The sequence below is a fragment of the Zootermopsis nevadensis genome, unplaced genomic scaffold, assembly GCF_977971745.1.
Source record: "Zootermopsis nevadensis isolate Lab colony 2312 unplaced genomic scaffold, Znev_1.0 Znev_ptg000061l, whole genome shotgun sequence".
NCBI lineage: Eukaryota > Metazoa > Arthropoda > Insecta > Blattodea > Termopsidae > Zootermopsis > Zootermopsis nevadensis.
Genome location: NW_028259192.1, coordinates 4,320,678 through 4,337,221, shown reverse-complemented (window position 1 = coordinate 4,337,221; position 16,544 = coordinate 4,320,678). Strand labels below are relative to the sequence as shown.

Genomic DNA, 16,544 nt, shown 5'->3' with positions numbered 1-16,544 from the left:
TTCATACTCACCGCCCTGATGATGGAGGCAGTATGACCTCTGAAACGTTGGTTAACATCGACCAGACTACACAGCGCAACAACCCAGAAGACAGAAATCTTCGTATTGACCGCTGTGAAAACCTGCAAATCTTACTTCTAAGGCGTGTAATTTAGTTTTGTTAATATCATTACCAGATAATTAAACTCAGCCAAATTTCGAAACATTCATTAATCAATTATATGCTTATGGCCTTATCAAAGGTTTTTGCGAGAAGATTTAAAATTGTTTTCTCGTTCTTTCTGCATACCATCGCCTTACTACCAGTTAAGATATATGACCCAGATTTGTACATGTTATCCTCACGTTGCGTCTTTTTGATCAGTTCTTGGAAAGTTTCTACATATCTCGTATAAGCGTTTGTATACGACCGACATGCATTTTATACGAAGGCAGACATTATACCCACGATCGCACAGACAAAAGTGGGAAAACCCCCCCCCCCCCCCCCCCCCCCCCGCAGATCCTCCTTTTAATTTCGTTTTCCATTTTGTGTCACATGGTTTTAGATTCGCGTGTACAACAGTGCGGAAGACATGAGGCAGCCTGTGATTATAGGAGCGGACTTTCGCGATCATTGTACGATAAACGTCCAGAGCCAAAGGCAGGAATCTGCCTCCATGCCTTTATAGCGAACCGCTCCATCACTGTCCGACAGCTGACATCCTTTGAAGGAAGCCCAACTACGTCTCTTTCTTTCAAATTTCCAGTACTAAATTTCTGTCAAGATAAAGATACTGTCATTGCAGAATCTCAGAAGTAATATTATATAATGTTCTGAGCAAACAGAGTTTACAAATCTACTAAACACTAAATACTAACAATTTTCAAATGATTCTGCTTTAAAATTCAAGAACCCAAAAAGATAAATGGTCTTATGTATATGTCATATACACTTCGTAAGTTCAGGGCTTCTTAGAAATTTCGATGAAACAAATATTTATGGAAAACGATATGCTAAATGATGAAATTCAGAAATGAAACATAGCGATGTTCAAGTGTTATTTTAATTATGGCTGGCTATTTACAAAAACTGTTCAAAAAACTCGCTAACTGAAACGTGGTTTGTAAATTAAAAACTAAAGGAACTGTAATTGTGAAGATTTCTGTCTTCTGGGTTGTTGCGCTGTGTAGTCTGGTCGATGTTAACCAACGTTTCAGAGGTCATACTGCCTCCGTCATCAGGGCGATGAGTATGAAGATTTCTGTCTTCTGGGTTGTTGCGTTGTGTATTCTGGTTGATGTTTACCAACGTTTCGGAGGTCATACTGCCTCCGTCATCAGGGCGATGAGTATGAAGATTTCTGTCTTCTGGGTTGTTGCGCTGTGTAGTCTGGTAGAAGTTTATTGACGTTTCAGAGGTACTTGCTGCCTCTATCATCAGGACTTATGAAACGTAGCTAAAACGTTTACCAGACATCACGGCGGAATAACCCAGAAGACAGCTATCTTCAGACTCACCGCCGCTGAAACCTCAAATTTTACAGAGCTGTGATTGTGATTGTTTACCTCATCATGAATCTAAAATTACTATACCACGCTTGGTAGGGCTGATAAATATACAAAGAACTTTAGTATAAAGATCTTAAAGGAATATAATAGCTGAGAATTACGAGTTCGTTGAAGGATGATATTAAGACTGATCTTCATCACAGAGTTCGTCTGAAGATGCGACTAGTAGAGGGCTCTTGTGCTTACGGTAATGAACATTCGGAATGAACAAAAGGCAGGGGACTTTATGGAAGAATGTCGTACTGCCTTTCAGGACTCTTGGAACCAAAGGAAAGAAAATTACGAAGTTGTGTAGAAAATTACAGACAAAAATAAGGATCTTTGTAATGTACATTCCTTACCAAATATTATTCGTATAATCAAAAAGGAATAGTGTACGTGATATGTAGTAAGTATGAGGGGACAATTTTATATGTACAATCTGAAATGAAGAGACAACTCGGTGAAGACGGATTTACAAATTTGAAACGTGTCTTAAAGAAATATAATCTGAGGGGATATTGCGGATTCAGTAAACTCAGGACACAGACCAGGACTTATACAAAAATAGTTCCATAAAACATATAAATTTCTTGATCAGTTGAGTGAGGTTCTCATGAACGCTATTATCAATCTACCCCAAATACTTGAAACATGACAAAACTTGTGAGGCTACCAATTTCGGAGAATTTAGATTGCCACCATCAGGCCAACATGTAAGAAGTTAATTTGATGCAATGTTTCAGGCGATGACAACAAAGCTGGCTCCATATTATACATGCATGTCATAGGTTTAATAAAATGAATATAAAGATAAATTGTGGACAAGTGTGGAAACGAAAACAAAATATTCTTTACACAGAGTACGAATTTTAGATGTGCATGTTGAATATTAAGTTAAGACATTATTAAAAAAAAAACGAAATATGCTTGTCGGAGCACCGAACTGCTTCATAATACAGTGTGACCAAAAATTCAGGTAACCCATTCCTGACACATATTCTATTCGTTAAAAAATAAACAACGTTGTAGAAAGTGTTGGAAATGTCCATCGTATTCAGCGATACGAGGTGCGATCGGAAAGTTTCCAGACTGTGTCAATAGAGGGCGAACCGGATGTAGTACGAGCTTCTGCCGCTAGGGGGTGCGGCCTACATTCATAGTGAATCAGTGTGCCAGCCGGCATCATCGAATTAGCATTTGTTTCTTAGTTACGGGCGTTTTGGTAGTGCATTACACCGACCCTCCTGCGATTTCGGAATGGCGTGTGCATCAAATTTTGCCAAAGACTCGCCAAAACGGCTACGGAAACCTATGAAATGCTAAAGCAAGCATTTGGGGAGTCCGCAATGGGTCGTGCACAAACTTTTGTGTGGCATTCACGTTTTAAAAATGGCCGAACCTCTGTCGATGATGACGAGCGTTCTGGACGACCATCTTCGAGCACAACGCCCGAAAATGTTACGAAGATTCGGCAGGCCATTCACGAAGATCGACGTCGTACATCAACGACTTGTGCGACATTGTTGGGATAGGCTATGGGACCTGTCACCTGATTCTAAAGGAAGAACTCCACATGCGACGCATCGCAGCCAAGTTTGTGCCAAGGCTCCTGTCTGAGGACCAGAAGCAGAATCGACTTCTCGTTTGTCAGGAGCTCAAAGATCTTGCAAGAACCGACCCCAACTTCCTTTCTAAGCTCCGTGTGACTTCTTCCTCTTCCCAAAGATGAAAATTCAGCTAAAGGGAAGGAGATTTGAGACGATAGAAGAGATTCAGGCAGAATCGCAGATGGTGCTTGACAGGCTGACAAAGAAAGATTTCCAGGGATGCTTCCAGGCTTGGCAGCGGCGCTGGGATAGTTGTGTTCACTCCCAGGGGAACTACTTCGAGGGTGATGGATGAATTTAATACCTGAGATAAGTATACGGGTTTTTATAGGCGCAGTCTTGAAACTTTCCGATCGCACCTCGTACATTCAGTCTATCCTTTTATCATGTTTGATGCATCCTGGTGAAGAGTCCCTGTAGCTCTGAAACTTCACCAGAAGAGATATTGTCGATTTCTTTGGCACAAGATAACCGGTAAATGTATCCTTAAACTTATTCGAGCAGGATAAGTAAGGAGACGCCAAGTAGTTACACTTGCGAAAAAGAAATCCTTGCACTTCGACTGTTTGAAGACAAGTGACGGACCGGGACGAACAGGTTACAACAGGACGTCGTGGTCTCTTGTATAGTCACAGCGATATTTTGTGTTTACTAATGCAATCGAATTGTATTAAACTGCATAATTAAATAAACCCTCTATGTATTGCGCAACTTTTGGATCATTCTGTATAATTCGTAATAACCTTGGGCCTATATGCCAGGGTTGTACGTGGGCCGGTGGCATTCCTCGCTGCGTAACATGGGTCGAAGTTGCCGGGGTACGTGACGGAACTGATGGAAAAAAATATAAAGGACGAGTCTGACGTTTAAGGATCTACTGGATCAAAAAGTCTAATCGAGTCTCTTCAGGTTGTCCTACGTTCTGCTTAAAAGTTATAATTTTGACAGACATAATAAAATCCAGTATTTATTAAAATAAAGAAGTTGTGGTAACCCCACCGACAATTATTAGATAATTTTATGACGATGTTTCAACTGCGATGTTTATACAGAATCTAATGTTACAGGAAGATGTTCCGAGATATAAGCACACAGTGATTTGTAAGACAAAACCGTGATCCATTTAAAAATATTATCCGGGAGAGACTGAGGAAAACTCATAAATTTCTGTGAGGACAGCCAACAACCCGGCCAATATACTATCGGGGCACGCCACGAAATAAGAGGTGCGATCGGAAGGTTTCAAGACTGCGCGTATAAAAACCCGTACACTTATCTCAGTTAATAAATTCATCCATCACCCTCGAAGTAGTTCCCCTGGGAGTAAACACAACGATCCCAGCGCCGCTGCCAAGCCTGGAAGCATCCCTGGAAATCTTTCTTTGTCAGCCTGTCAAGCACCATCTGCGATTCTGCCTGAATCTCTTCTATCGTCTCAAATCTCCTTCCCTTTAGCTGGATTTTCATCTTTGGGAAGAGGAAGAAGTCACACGGCGAATAAGGAGGGTGTGGGATGACGGCCATGGTGTTTGAGGCCAAAAACTGCCGAACTTTGAGGGCGATGTGCGCTGGCGCGTTGTCATGATGCGTCGCATGTGGAGTTCTTCCTTTAGAATCAGCTGACAGGTCCCATAGCCTATCCCAAAAATGTCGCACAAGTCGTTGATGGTACGACGTCGATCTTCGTGAATGGCCTGCCGAATCTTCGTAACATTTTCGGGAGTTGTGCTCGAAGATGGTCGTCCAGAACGCTCGTCATCATCGACAGAGGTTCGGCCATTTTTAAAACGTGAATGCCACACAAAAGTTTGTGCACGACCCATTGCGGACTCCCCAAATGCTTGCTTTAGCATTTCATAGGTTTCCGTAGCCGTTTTGGCGAGTCTTTGGCAAGAGATTCAGGCAGAATCGCAGATGGTGCTTGACAGGCTGACAAAGAAATATTTCCAGGGATGCTTCCAGGCTTGGCAGCGGCGCTGGGATCGTTGTGTTCACTCCCAGGGGAACTACTTCGAGGGTGATGGATGAATTTAATACCTGAGATAAGTGTACGGGTTTTTATACGCGCAGTCTTGAAACTTTCCGATCGCACCTCGTACCAGTCTAATTCGTCACCCCTAATGCAACCTGCTGGAAACAAGTAGGACTATTGAATAATAATTAAACTTTTATAGCCTGAACTACCATCACTTGACTATGGAGGGTCTGCTAGCAGTTTTCTTTAGAGGTGTAACGTATTTTACTGTAACAGCGAGCATTTATTGCAATTTGCATATTCTTAGGGGCAATGGCCCATCCAGAGTATTCAGCGACCTGCCTGCTTAAGAAGTTGGTGTCACCTGAGCCTTCAGGCATCTCGGTGTTGTAATAGACAACATTAGAGCACATTATGCGCATGCGTTCTTCGCTTCATACAGCGAGACTCGGAACCAGCATTCAAAATTATCGTCTCTTCGTCTGTCGATTTTGACGTTTGAAATCACTCATTTGTGTTCATGCAGCACGTATATTGAATATTTATATACACGGATCTCATGAATGTTAAAATGTTTTGTTGTTTTATTTTATTTCTTATGTTAGGTTGTGTTATATTTCAAAACGTGTAGCTTGTTCTTCAAGACAGTTATTTCTAAAAGTAAAATTTTGTTTTTATATTCACTTGAAACTCATGAATATAAAGTTTAGCTGTTATCTCACTGCCGTGTAAACCTCATTTTCTTCTAATTACCCTTCTATCGGTGCGATGTGACCTCCATTCGTCATAATGATGCAAACAAACTAAAAGTCTGTTCTAATAATTTGTCTCATTGGTGTATGATACGAAGAATACGCAATTAAGATAATAAACATTTAAAATATTCTTCTGTTATAAATATTGAATAAAACAGAAGTATTTTCCGACTGGGCAAATGTTTAATTTGTAGTGCAGTGAGTTCTCTAACACAGTGGTATTCAAACCTGTGGTACGCGTACCCCCGGGGGTACGCGAAGACATCTTATGGGGTACGTGAAATTAAATATATATATAAAAATAATTTTATGATAAACACTGAATAATCAGTAATGTAATTTATTTAATTTATTTTAGATGTAGATTATATACTATGTATAACTTGAATTATACACCAACAACTTTGGGGGTACAAAGTTGAAGAGAAATTATATCTGGGGGGTACGCGGACAAAAAAGGTTGAATACCACTGGTATAAATCAGTGGTATTCAACCAGGGGTACGCAAAGACATCTTAGGGGGTACGTGAAATTTAAAAAAATATATTATTTTATGATAAACACTGAATAATCAGTAATGTAATTTATTTAATTTATTATAGATGTAGATTATATACTATGTATAACTTGAAATATACACCAACAACTTTAGGGGTACAAAGTTGAAGAGAAATTATATCTGGGGGTACACGAACAAAAAAGGTTGAATACAACTGCTCTAACACATATTCGTGTTTCAATAAATTAATGTCAAATACATGCAGAACAGCAAAACACATCTCAGAAACGTATGAATTCTATTAAGATGCATTTCACCGTTGTATGATCTGAAGTTTTCACGGCGACAAAGTATAACGAACTCTTTTCGGGCTACCAGCCGTGTCAGCTAGTAGCCCGAGAAGAATTCATTATACATTTCACCCCTGTTTACACGTAAACAAAATTTTGTTGCCGGGTAATAAACACCATATAAAAACACGAATATATAATTCGAAAAAATAACCACCGATGTAATGCCCTGAAGACCTTGGGTGTTGCGCTTGAGAGAGAATCTTGTCATCGGTTCAGTTCTCACTCGGGGTGACAAGTTATCTGACAGACCGTAACAGCTTCTGAATCTCAGGATACAACAGAAGAAAATACACGCGAAAGAAATCTGTGGATTACAATAAAACATCAGCCTTTGTTCCCCTGTTACTAACTTCGTGGAACGAAGTTCTTCTGAGAAGCTAACAGTCCTTCAGCCGGTAAAAAAATTTAAAGCCTTGTAAAGAACCCGAAGGTAACGACTGTGCTCACAAGAGATGGTCACTGGTTCGCATTCTAGAACAGATGAATCAATGTATGATTTGAGGTTTTCACAGCGGTGAGTATGCAGATTTCTGTCTTCTGGGTTGTTGCGCTGTGTAGTCTGGTCGATGTTAACCAACGTTTCAGAGGTCATACTGCCTCCGTCATCAGGGCGATGAGTATGAAGATTTCTGTCTTCTGGGTTGTTGCGCTGTGTAGTCTGGTCGATGTTAACCAACGTTTCAGAGGTCATACTGCCTCCGTCATCAGGGCGACGAACATTTATCGCCCTGATGACGGAGGTAGTATGACCTCTGAAACGTTGGTAAACATCTACCAGACTACACAGCGCAAGAACCCAGAAGACAGAAATCTTCAGATGAATCAAGTTTACTCCCATCATACCATATTTCCATTTTAATATTATCAACTCACCTACCCCCATAATTCCGAAGTAGTTTTCTTTCATCTTATTCTTCCGTCTAACTAATATTCTAACCAGGAGACCAGCTATAAACACAGAATTCAGTTATTCTCTTACGTTATTGCATTTAAAGTAGGTAATTATGTAATTTGTATTAAATTTTAAGTTAATACTTTTATTGTAAACAATGTTTTATTGGGTTTGACCTCAACTGGAGGAAAATAAGATGGTAGGAGGTAGATTACTACAGGGGACGTGTTTTCGTTTCACATTTACCAAGTAAAGCATTCATTTCACTTGAATGTAAATATGGATATCGCTTACATATCTTGTTTCAGACATTTTTCTCAGAGATGTGTAGTCATGCTTACATTCTGAGTCCTGAGTTCTTGCTGATTAATGCGTAGCCTAGAAAGGCCTTGCTGTTCTGTTTGATCTGATCTGCGTAGAATTTGATTCCTATTTTGTGTGAAAATCACGGCGCCCTTTAAAACAGTTTTCGAATTGCTGTATACATTTTAAATTCCTGTTCTAATTAAAACTGTTCTGTTTAACTCTTTACTATACTAAGCAGTGGTGCTACTCTACACTAGGTATGTCAGATAGCAGCAGGGGTTATGAGTAAACGGTGTCTGGTCTCGAGTGCTTGAGTACGGTGCCCCCAACCGTCTGGGGGGGTATGAAGCTAATAAAGCAACCAGAGACAATAGCCCAGGCCCGCTAGCTGAAGAACAAGGTAGACAGGCGGTTCATAATTGTATTACCCTATATCTAAATCAAGATATCACGCCACACCTTTTTTTAAACAAACGGGAGTTTATATTAAACTAGTTTAAATTCATATACAAGAACAACAACGAAAGTGAACAATCTACGATCAGGTAAATATCGAGTAATCGATCAAGTATCAATCCAGACGAGGACAGCCATCATACAGACACCTTTGTACATTTCACGAGAAAAACGTCAAAATCTCGACAGTCATTGGTTTTGATCCAACAACTTCTGTTCTTTCACGCTTCGTTGTTACGTACAGAGACGGCAACTCATTACAGAATGATTACAAAATTATTTCGTGAGGACTTGGATTGTAAATTGCATTAAATAACGTAACGATTTAAAATTATTCATTGTCAGGACTTTTTCCATCGTCTGTTCTTTAAAACCACGACGTTTCGGATACAGAAACAGCCTCCGAAACGTCGTGGTTTTAAATAACAGACGATGGAAAAAGTCCTGACAATTGAATAACGTATCGAATTTACTGTCCTCATTTCAAGTAGCTCCGAAACCTAGGCGATTGTGTCTGACCACCGTTCTGGTAGCCCGACATAAACACCATTTCCTGAAATATTTTATCTAAGGATGAAATAAGTTAGCACCGGGAGCAAAACGGGAAATTTCGTGACGTATACAGATGTCTAAGAATTGCTAGGACACTGAAATTTATAGTCTGTAATGCGCTAGCTAGGTGCTTATGTTGGGACACGAAAAATATAGAATTATTTAAGAAACCCTCCTGAAAAATACTCCCTTGAAAACCAGAGAAGAACATAAGAGGATATAATTAAGATGCTTCTTAGTTCTAAGGATCAGAGGGCGGTGGAATTGATCGTTTGCAATGACGGGAATTGGTATTTGATTGGACTTTCGAGTTCTATGTACCACGGTATAAGCCATCAGGTTTCGACGTCTCGACATGAACCGTTCTCAATTTCCTGTCAATGTGACGAGCTGAACTGCAGAAACAGACAATTGTAAGGAAAGTGAATCTGTTTCCTTGGCCGACGAAGCTTCTCTATAAGACAGGATGGAATCTCTTAGCAACTGCCGACGGCGAACAAGACCAGATCGACTTGAAAGACTGGTTTACACATAACACGCAGCGTCTGAAATATATTTAAGGTAAAGACAGCGAATTTTCACGAAATTTGCAGAAGTAACTGAGAACCTGCAACCAGGAAAATATATTTACCACCGGGCCTTTCGTATAAAATACAAATACAGCAAAAAGGCAACCAAGTAGTGGAAACTTACTGCGAATGGAAGAAGACTGATTCCGTAATGATATTTTGTTTCAAACTGAACTTTTGAAAAAGGAATACAAGCTACATTTGACACATCCCTAAGAATTTATGAAAACTACGAAATATAAATCATTCAATTATATACAAAATATATAGCTCTAAATAAACGTGAAAACTGGGTTAAAATGTTTTATAGTTCAGGTTTTAAAGATGGCTGTCTTCTGAGCTGTTGTGCCGTGTTTCCTTGTAGAGGTGCTTCCTGCTTACGTCATAAAGGCGGTGATCCTCATAATGACATCATAAAACACCTCAGAAACGTCGGTAAACTTCTTCTATACTGCACGGCGCAAGAACCCAGAAGCAGCCATCTTCAGGTTTAAGTACCAGTCCCGTGCCAACAAATTTTCTGTCTTTAAAATTAATTATAAGCTAAAAACAGACAATTACTACTTTATAATTATCCTGTGTATTATCATTAACGTCGTGTTACGAGAGCGAACAGAAATCCTTATCTGTCAGTGACATGGCAATCACAATCCTTACGATATCTAGAAATCTTCTCCAGAGGTAGTTGACACAAGTCAGAAGGTAAAGTGCCTGGGTTTACCCAGCAGGGGGGGAGAGGCACCTACTCAGTTGGTTCCGACAGAACGAGCTAATCTCAATCACTGGATCTCCTTTTTTAATCACAGGACGAAAGCAGATCCATCAACCGATAAACGTAGTGTCCTTTTTAAAAAAACACAGACGAAGTCCATGGTCCTAGAATTTAGCGATCCCGATTGTAGCACACTATCGTCAGTACCCTTTGAAATTGACTTGTAACGCTAATAATATATGAATATTATTTACAAAAATTCCCTCTGAATAAAATATAAGACAATTACTTCATTTATTTTGGGAAGGAAATAACTTTAAAAAATGAGGACTACGAGAGTAAAGTTAAGGGACAAGTTTTAAAAGATGAGATTTTATAAAACGTGTTAGTCTCCTCCATCAAATGAATGGACGTTTCGGCACTGTTGAAAGACGAAAGAAATTTGAAGAAATTATTTTCTTAAGGCTGCAGATGACTGTCTTCTGAAATGTTAAGCTGTGCAGTCTGGTAGAATTTTGCCCACGTTTTAAAGGTCCTTGCTATCTTCATCATCAGAGCGATGAGTGAAATCTCACCTTCTTTCAAGATTAATGTGAATGGTAAAAATAGAAATAAAAGTATTAGACAGGATCAACAGTTTAATAATATTCTAGGTATAACAAAAATTCAGACGAAGATTCTGACCAAGTGCTGTAAGAATTTAAGACTCGTATTTCAAAGATGGTCCAGGAAGAACGAAAGTTACATTCTATATTATAAGAATTATTTAAACAAAGGATATTTTAATTAGTAAGGAAGAAGCCATTTCGTCTAAACATTGACGTCTATGATGAACACGGCATTTTAAAAATGTAAAGAATTTTTCAAAAATGGAATGGATTGGGGTGTGCAGCCTAACACTTTCCCAGTCCGAATCTCACGATGGTACATCCCCAGTGCAAACACTAACCTAACTCTCGAAACGTGGAGCATTTAACCATTCTAGATAGTGTACTTTCAACGTGGATTTCAATTTTAATCACAGAAAAAAGACCAATTCCGACAACTTAAACGACTAAAAACACAGTTATCAAGCAATCAATCAATCCGACTGACTCGGCCATGAGTTTCCCTCTGGGACAAAACGGAAACAATCGACCGGCCTCAATTCTGCGTGGTCATTGGTCGCACGCGATGATCCTTACGGCAATCAAGGAAAGTAATGTTACTGAAAAAAATTCACGTAATTTTAAATGTTCTGCTCGCAAACAGAAGAAACATACGATACGTTCACTTTTAAGGCGTGTTTTCCTTATTAATCTATTCTTTACGCTCTCTTAGTGATTTATATTCAGTACAATGGAAAAGTACCAGCGTTATACATGGCTATGCTCACAAAGAGACCTCAGTTAAGTAAGACCACTGTTTGGAAACCGGAAAGCCGAATTATGGACATTCCTTCTTCAGGTCTCGCCATTCAGATCCTGGGTTAGAAAGTTGAAATGTCTTGTAAGATTTGATATTTTAAATATCTTATTCACTTATTTGCTTCACCAAATAACAACTATTTTATTGTATAGTTCATAACGGTAAAATTATCTGAGCTGAATAACCTCTTCTGTCTTTAAAGCTTAGATTAATTAATGTAGCTCATATACATTTATTATTATTATTGAGTGTTCTGTCTGACGACAGGTCCATATGAACAGGATCCTTCCATCCTTTTCTCGGACTGGGACCTGTTCATATACGTTCTTGGCAGATGATCCAGAAGTGGTTTGCCATTGCCTTCTACTGTGTGTGAATGGAGTAATTGTTGGGATGCCACGGAGGAAAACTCCGTGTTGCCTAGACCACGGCCTTGCCCAACACAAGTTATAAATTCGGGCACCGCCGGGAATCGAACCCGAGACCCCAGGATTACAAGGCCAGCGTTCTAACCGCTAGACCACCGTGGCTCTTCATATACATACTCTCTTTTAAAATTAAACTGCTGTGAGAAGTTAAATCTGTCTTTCAGGTGTCTCCTTTGTATTTTCTTCGAACTTTTACCTTGCTTGTTTGTTATTTTATTATATCTTTATCATGTATTAGCTAAAAAATAATTAATATTCTTATATAACTATTTAAAACGCCGAGCAGAGCTAAAATTTTAATATCAAGTGCCAGTACGTGAAACCTAGTTGACAAAAACCTGCATTTTCTATTAAATATTCATTCTACATTCTGTGATTTTTTTTAAATATTTTCTTGGCGGAATCTCGATTACATTTATTTATTTTAATCCGTCATATCACAATATTTAAAATTTCTTATAATTAAGATAATAAAATATCATTGATGTTCCATATCGATTGATCGATTTACATTTTGGAACATCCTTTACACAACATGTTTCAGTTTTTATGGTTTTATAAAATAAAAATAAATAATTGTTAGAATATTCACAATATGACGCAATTACACTATCTTATCTCGATTACATGTGCGTCGATTACACTTTTGTTACAGTTTGCTTACGGGTAGAACATTCGATTAAAGGCGACGTACAATAATGAAACACCACGATTCGTGTTCCACTTATTTAATGCCATATCAAAATTCTGTACTGAACTTAGCAAAAATCTTCATCCTATCGATGCAACGATCAAGGGCTGTTCTGGCATATTTTCTAGAAGTCATGCAGAGGGTGAGATACGAGCCACGAAGAAATAACCACCTGACAATTGCACGTACTTTGCGAACTAGACGAAGTAGAATGTCGCACGAGGTGGTCGCCCTCGTCATGAGAACACGCACAGTGCACTGGCGCGAAGATTACCTACGTCCTTGTCCGGGTTATTCACTGGTTACGTGGTCCATGACATCACAACATGACGATACCAAAACACAGTCCCATTGGCTACTCACGTTACATTCATCCAATCATCTTACAGATCCTTGAAACGCTTTCATTGGTCATGTTCAAACCTACAACATTTACAAATAGCAATTACTTTTACATATTGGCTATCTTTTGATTATTTTGTACAAACGCCTTTGGATACACTAGCACGTGACAGGCAAGGCGGAGTTTTACAAGTTAAGAGTCTGATAAATCGATGGTATTTTAAACCTGCCCCCTCAAGTTCATGGCTTCTGAACGTAGCCGTACGGTACTGCATTAATCCGACAAAAGTGGGGTTAAGGTTCTTTGATATTAATGCGTCCCTCTTTTGGCAGCTTGTGCGAATTTGCTCTTTTACTGCAGAAGGGAGAAACAGGGGAGTGTGATCTCGGGTGGGGATCCTTATAAATATAACCGACGCCAGCGACCCTGACACTGGTGTGCCGGTGTGCAGTTTTTCCTGGCTAGGGAGGAGACATGAAGTTCGCAAGGCAGAGTTCAGTCGTCTTCGCCCTCATCTTGGTCGCTCAGCAGGCACGAGCGTTGACCGCTTTCGGCGATCTCGGTCGATATGGTGACGTTAACAGCGGTAAGTCCCATACCGAGATTACTTTGTTACAGCAAATTACTGTAAATTAAGGGTCTCTGAGAAAACAGTTCTCAAGAGAATATACAGCAAGGTAATTACGAGTCTCATAACTAAAACTGCAAACTAAGTATTGAAAGAGTAATTATATAAAAGAGAATGTAATGGGCGAGACGTCTAGAATGCATCGAACAGACGAGAAATTCTTTCAGATTTTTTTGTAGGTAAATCTAAAGGTGTACGAATACACGTTGGATATGAAATCAAGCAGGAAATAATACCTTTTAAATAAATTTTAAATAAATAAGACGTTAATATGTGAATTGGATTAAAATTACTTATTTTAAAGTTCAGTAGCAAGGTCTGATAAGAACGGAAATCAAATTTCTTTTCGATTAAAAGCGGATAGTTTCTCAAGCAGCTTTTCGACTATCAGCTTCTCATGAAGGACTCTGATGTATGGGGAAAGTTATTAGGAAAAATAAATTACTGATAATTATTCTATGTTATTCAGGAGATTTAGTGGCATTATGTTCGCACGTTTCATCTACTAAAGCGATGTCAACGACATTTTGAATTACAGGTTGACTTTAAAGCGAAACTTATTTAGTTACGTTCCATATCAGTCGAACATAACCTCTAACTGAGGCTCATATCTAACTCCACAAATATTCTAAAAATTGTTATAAGTATCAAAAGTTGGCGCATGAATGCAAATATTGTTAGTACGACATTGCTTGGAATATTTTTCGATGTGAATTTAATTTAACAAAATGCATCAGAATTTTAATTAGATTTAAAATATATGCGATCAAACATGGAAAATTTTGGTTGTTTGATAAGAGATTAAATTTGGTTTTACAACTTCGTTGAAATTAAGTTTAAATTTATCGATGCATTTCAATAAACTTAATTAGACACCAAATTTTACTACGTCTTTGCCAATAAAGGCTTTGTTTGTTTGTAAACTAACGGACGGAGAGCTGCCACATTATTACGATATGCTCCTAAAAATCTCGGTTGAAAGTTTATCGAGATGTACAACGTTATGAGCTAGCTGTTCTGGCAATTTGAAAAACAGAGAAGACGGGTTTTTGTTCAGAACTACCTTAAACTTTCAATACCGAAATGTGTAATTTAAAGTTGTAGCAAAACAGGTACATGTGGGATATAATCTGTTACCTTCGTGACAATGTTTGAGAAATTCAGGAGGAAATAATGATTTCCTTTAATTATTATATAAAATAATCTTGAGACAGAGTTGACTGCGTAAGAATAAAGGTCTTAAGGCGAAAAATTTGTTTCTCCATAGATTTCAACAAATTGTACCCAGATTGTTTCTGAGTCACGTGAATATTATTATTTGAAAATTAATTTTGTTCCTAAAGCAAAATAAATGATTTTGTCAAACTTTCGACAAAAATGTTGAGATTGAAATTTAAGTAATTAGAATTAACAATTAACATTCGGTCATGGAAGCTGCTCCTCTTAACAGACGTAGACACTCAGACAACTGACGTAATGTTTTCTTTGTTTCCTCGAAACGATTTAGCGTCACAACATGTGGTAAAGTAAGAGAATTTTTACTAACTAACTCCTACATTGTGCAGAAACTTATTACAGCAGAGTTTATCAAGAAATTCCCTGCATTCTATTGATGCTGCAGGTTCATTAATATTTTCACAACGCCCACATTACTGAAGAACATCCTGAGACAGGTTAATCCAGTCCAAACCCTCACAAACTGTTTCTCTAAGATCCGTTTTAATATTATCCTTACATCTAAGCTTAGAATTCCAAAATGGTCACTTCTATTCAAACTTTCTGATAAAAATTTGTGTACTTGCTCCATCTTCTTTGACATGTTCTCACGAATTCCGCCCAAATTAATTTCGTCTCCCTAAAAAATTAAAACTGCAAGATATTAATGAATTATAATTATGTAAGATTTGAGGTTTTCACAGCGGTGAGTATGAAGATTTCTGTCTTCTGGGTTGTTGCGCTGTGTAGTCTGGTAGATGTTCACCGACGTTTCGGAGGTCATACTGCCTCCATCATCAGGGCGATGAGTATGAAGATTTCTGTCTTCTGGGTTGTTGCGCTGTGTACTCTGGCAGATGTTAACCAACGTTTCAGAGGTCATACTGCCTCCATCATCAGGGCGATGAGTATGAAGATTTCTGTCTTCTGGGTTGTTGCGCTGTGTAGTCTGGTCGATGTTAACCAACGTTTCAAAGGTCATACTGCCTCCATCATCAGGGCGGTGAGTATGAAGACTTCTGTCTTCTGGGTTGTTACGCCGTGTAGTCTGGTCGATGTTAACCAACGTTTCAGAGGTCATACTGCCTCCATCATCAGGGCGGTGAGTATGAAGACTTCTGTCTTCTGGGTTGTTGCGCTGTGTAGTCTGGTAGATGTTTACCAACGTTTCAGAGGTCTTTGCTGCCTCCGTCATCAGGGCGAGGAAGTATAACCTCTGAAACGTTGGTAATCATCTACCAGACTACACAGCGCAACAACCCAGAAGACAGAAATCTTCATACCCATCGCCCTGATGACGGAGGCAGTATGACCTCTGAAACGTTGGTTAACATCTACCAGACTACACAGCGCAACAAACCAGAAGACAGAAATCTTCAATTATAAATAAGTATGAACTTTTAAAGAGATGGTTGTGGTGTATTTTAATGTATTACCAAAATACCACGGAAAACCGCAATTAGAATTGCCAATAAACTAGCCGAGATTTGAAGTGGCGTAACGAATATATCTCTACAGGATTATCGCTACTTTAGCCTGTTCTTTCGCTTTTAAAGCACATAAAAGGTGATGAATTGCAAATTGCTGAAGACTGGAAACGAAATATTCTAATAAATTATTTTC

The 16,544-nt window shown here is 38.8% G+C and overlaps 2 protein-coding genes across 4 annotated transcripts in view; one reads left to right on the top strand and one right to left on the bottom strand.

The window, feature by feature from the left end:
• The window catches only part of LOC110834321 (protein obstructor-E), a 241,000-nt gene that overhangs the window by 81,370 nt on the left and 143,086 nt on the right, over positions 1-16,544 (bottom strand). The window lies entirely within an intron of this gene.
• LOC110834304 (uncharacterized) overlaps positions 13,374-16,544 on the top strand; it is a 36,851-nt gene continuing 33,680 nt past the window's right edge. For both annotated transcript variants that reach the window (XM_087340129.1, XM_022073308.2), the window contains exon 1: positions 13,374-13,664. In XM_087340129.1, the coding sequence (XP_087196255.1) occupies positions 13,553-13,664 (112 nt within the window). In that variant the 5' untranslated portion in view covers positions 13,374-13,552. The remainder of the gene's footprint in view (positions 13,665-16,544) is intronic.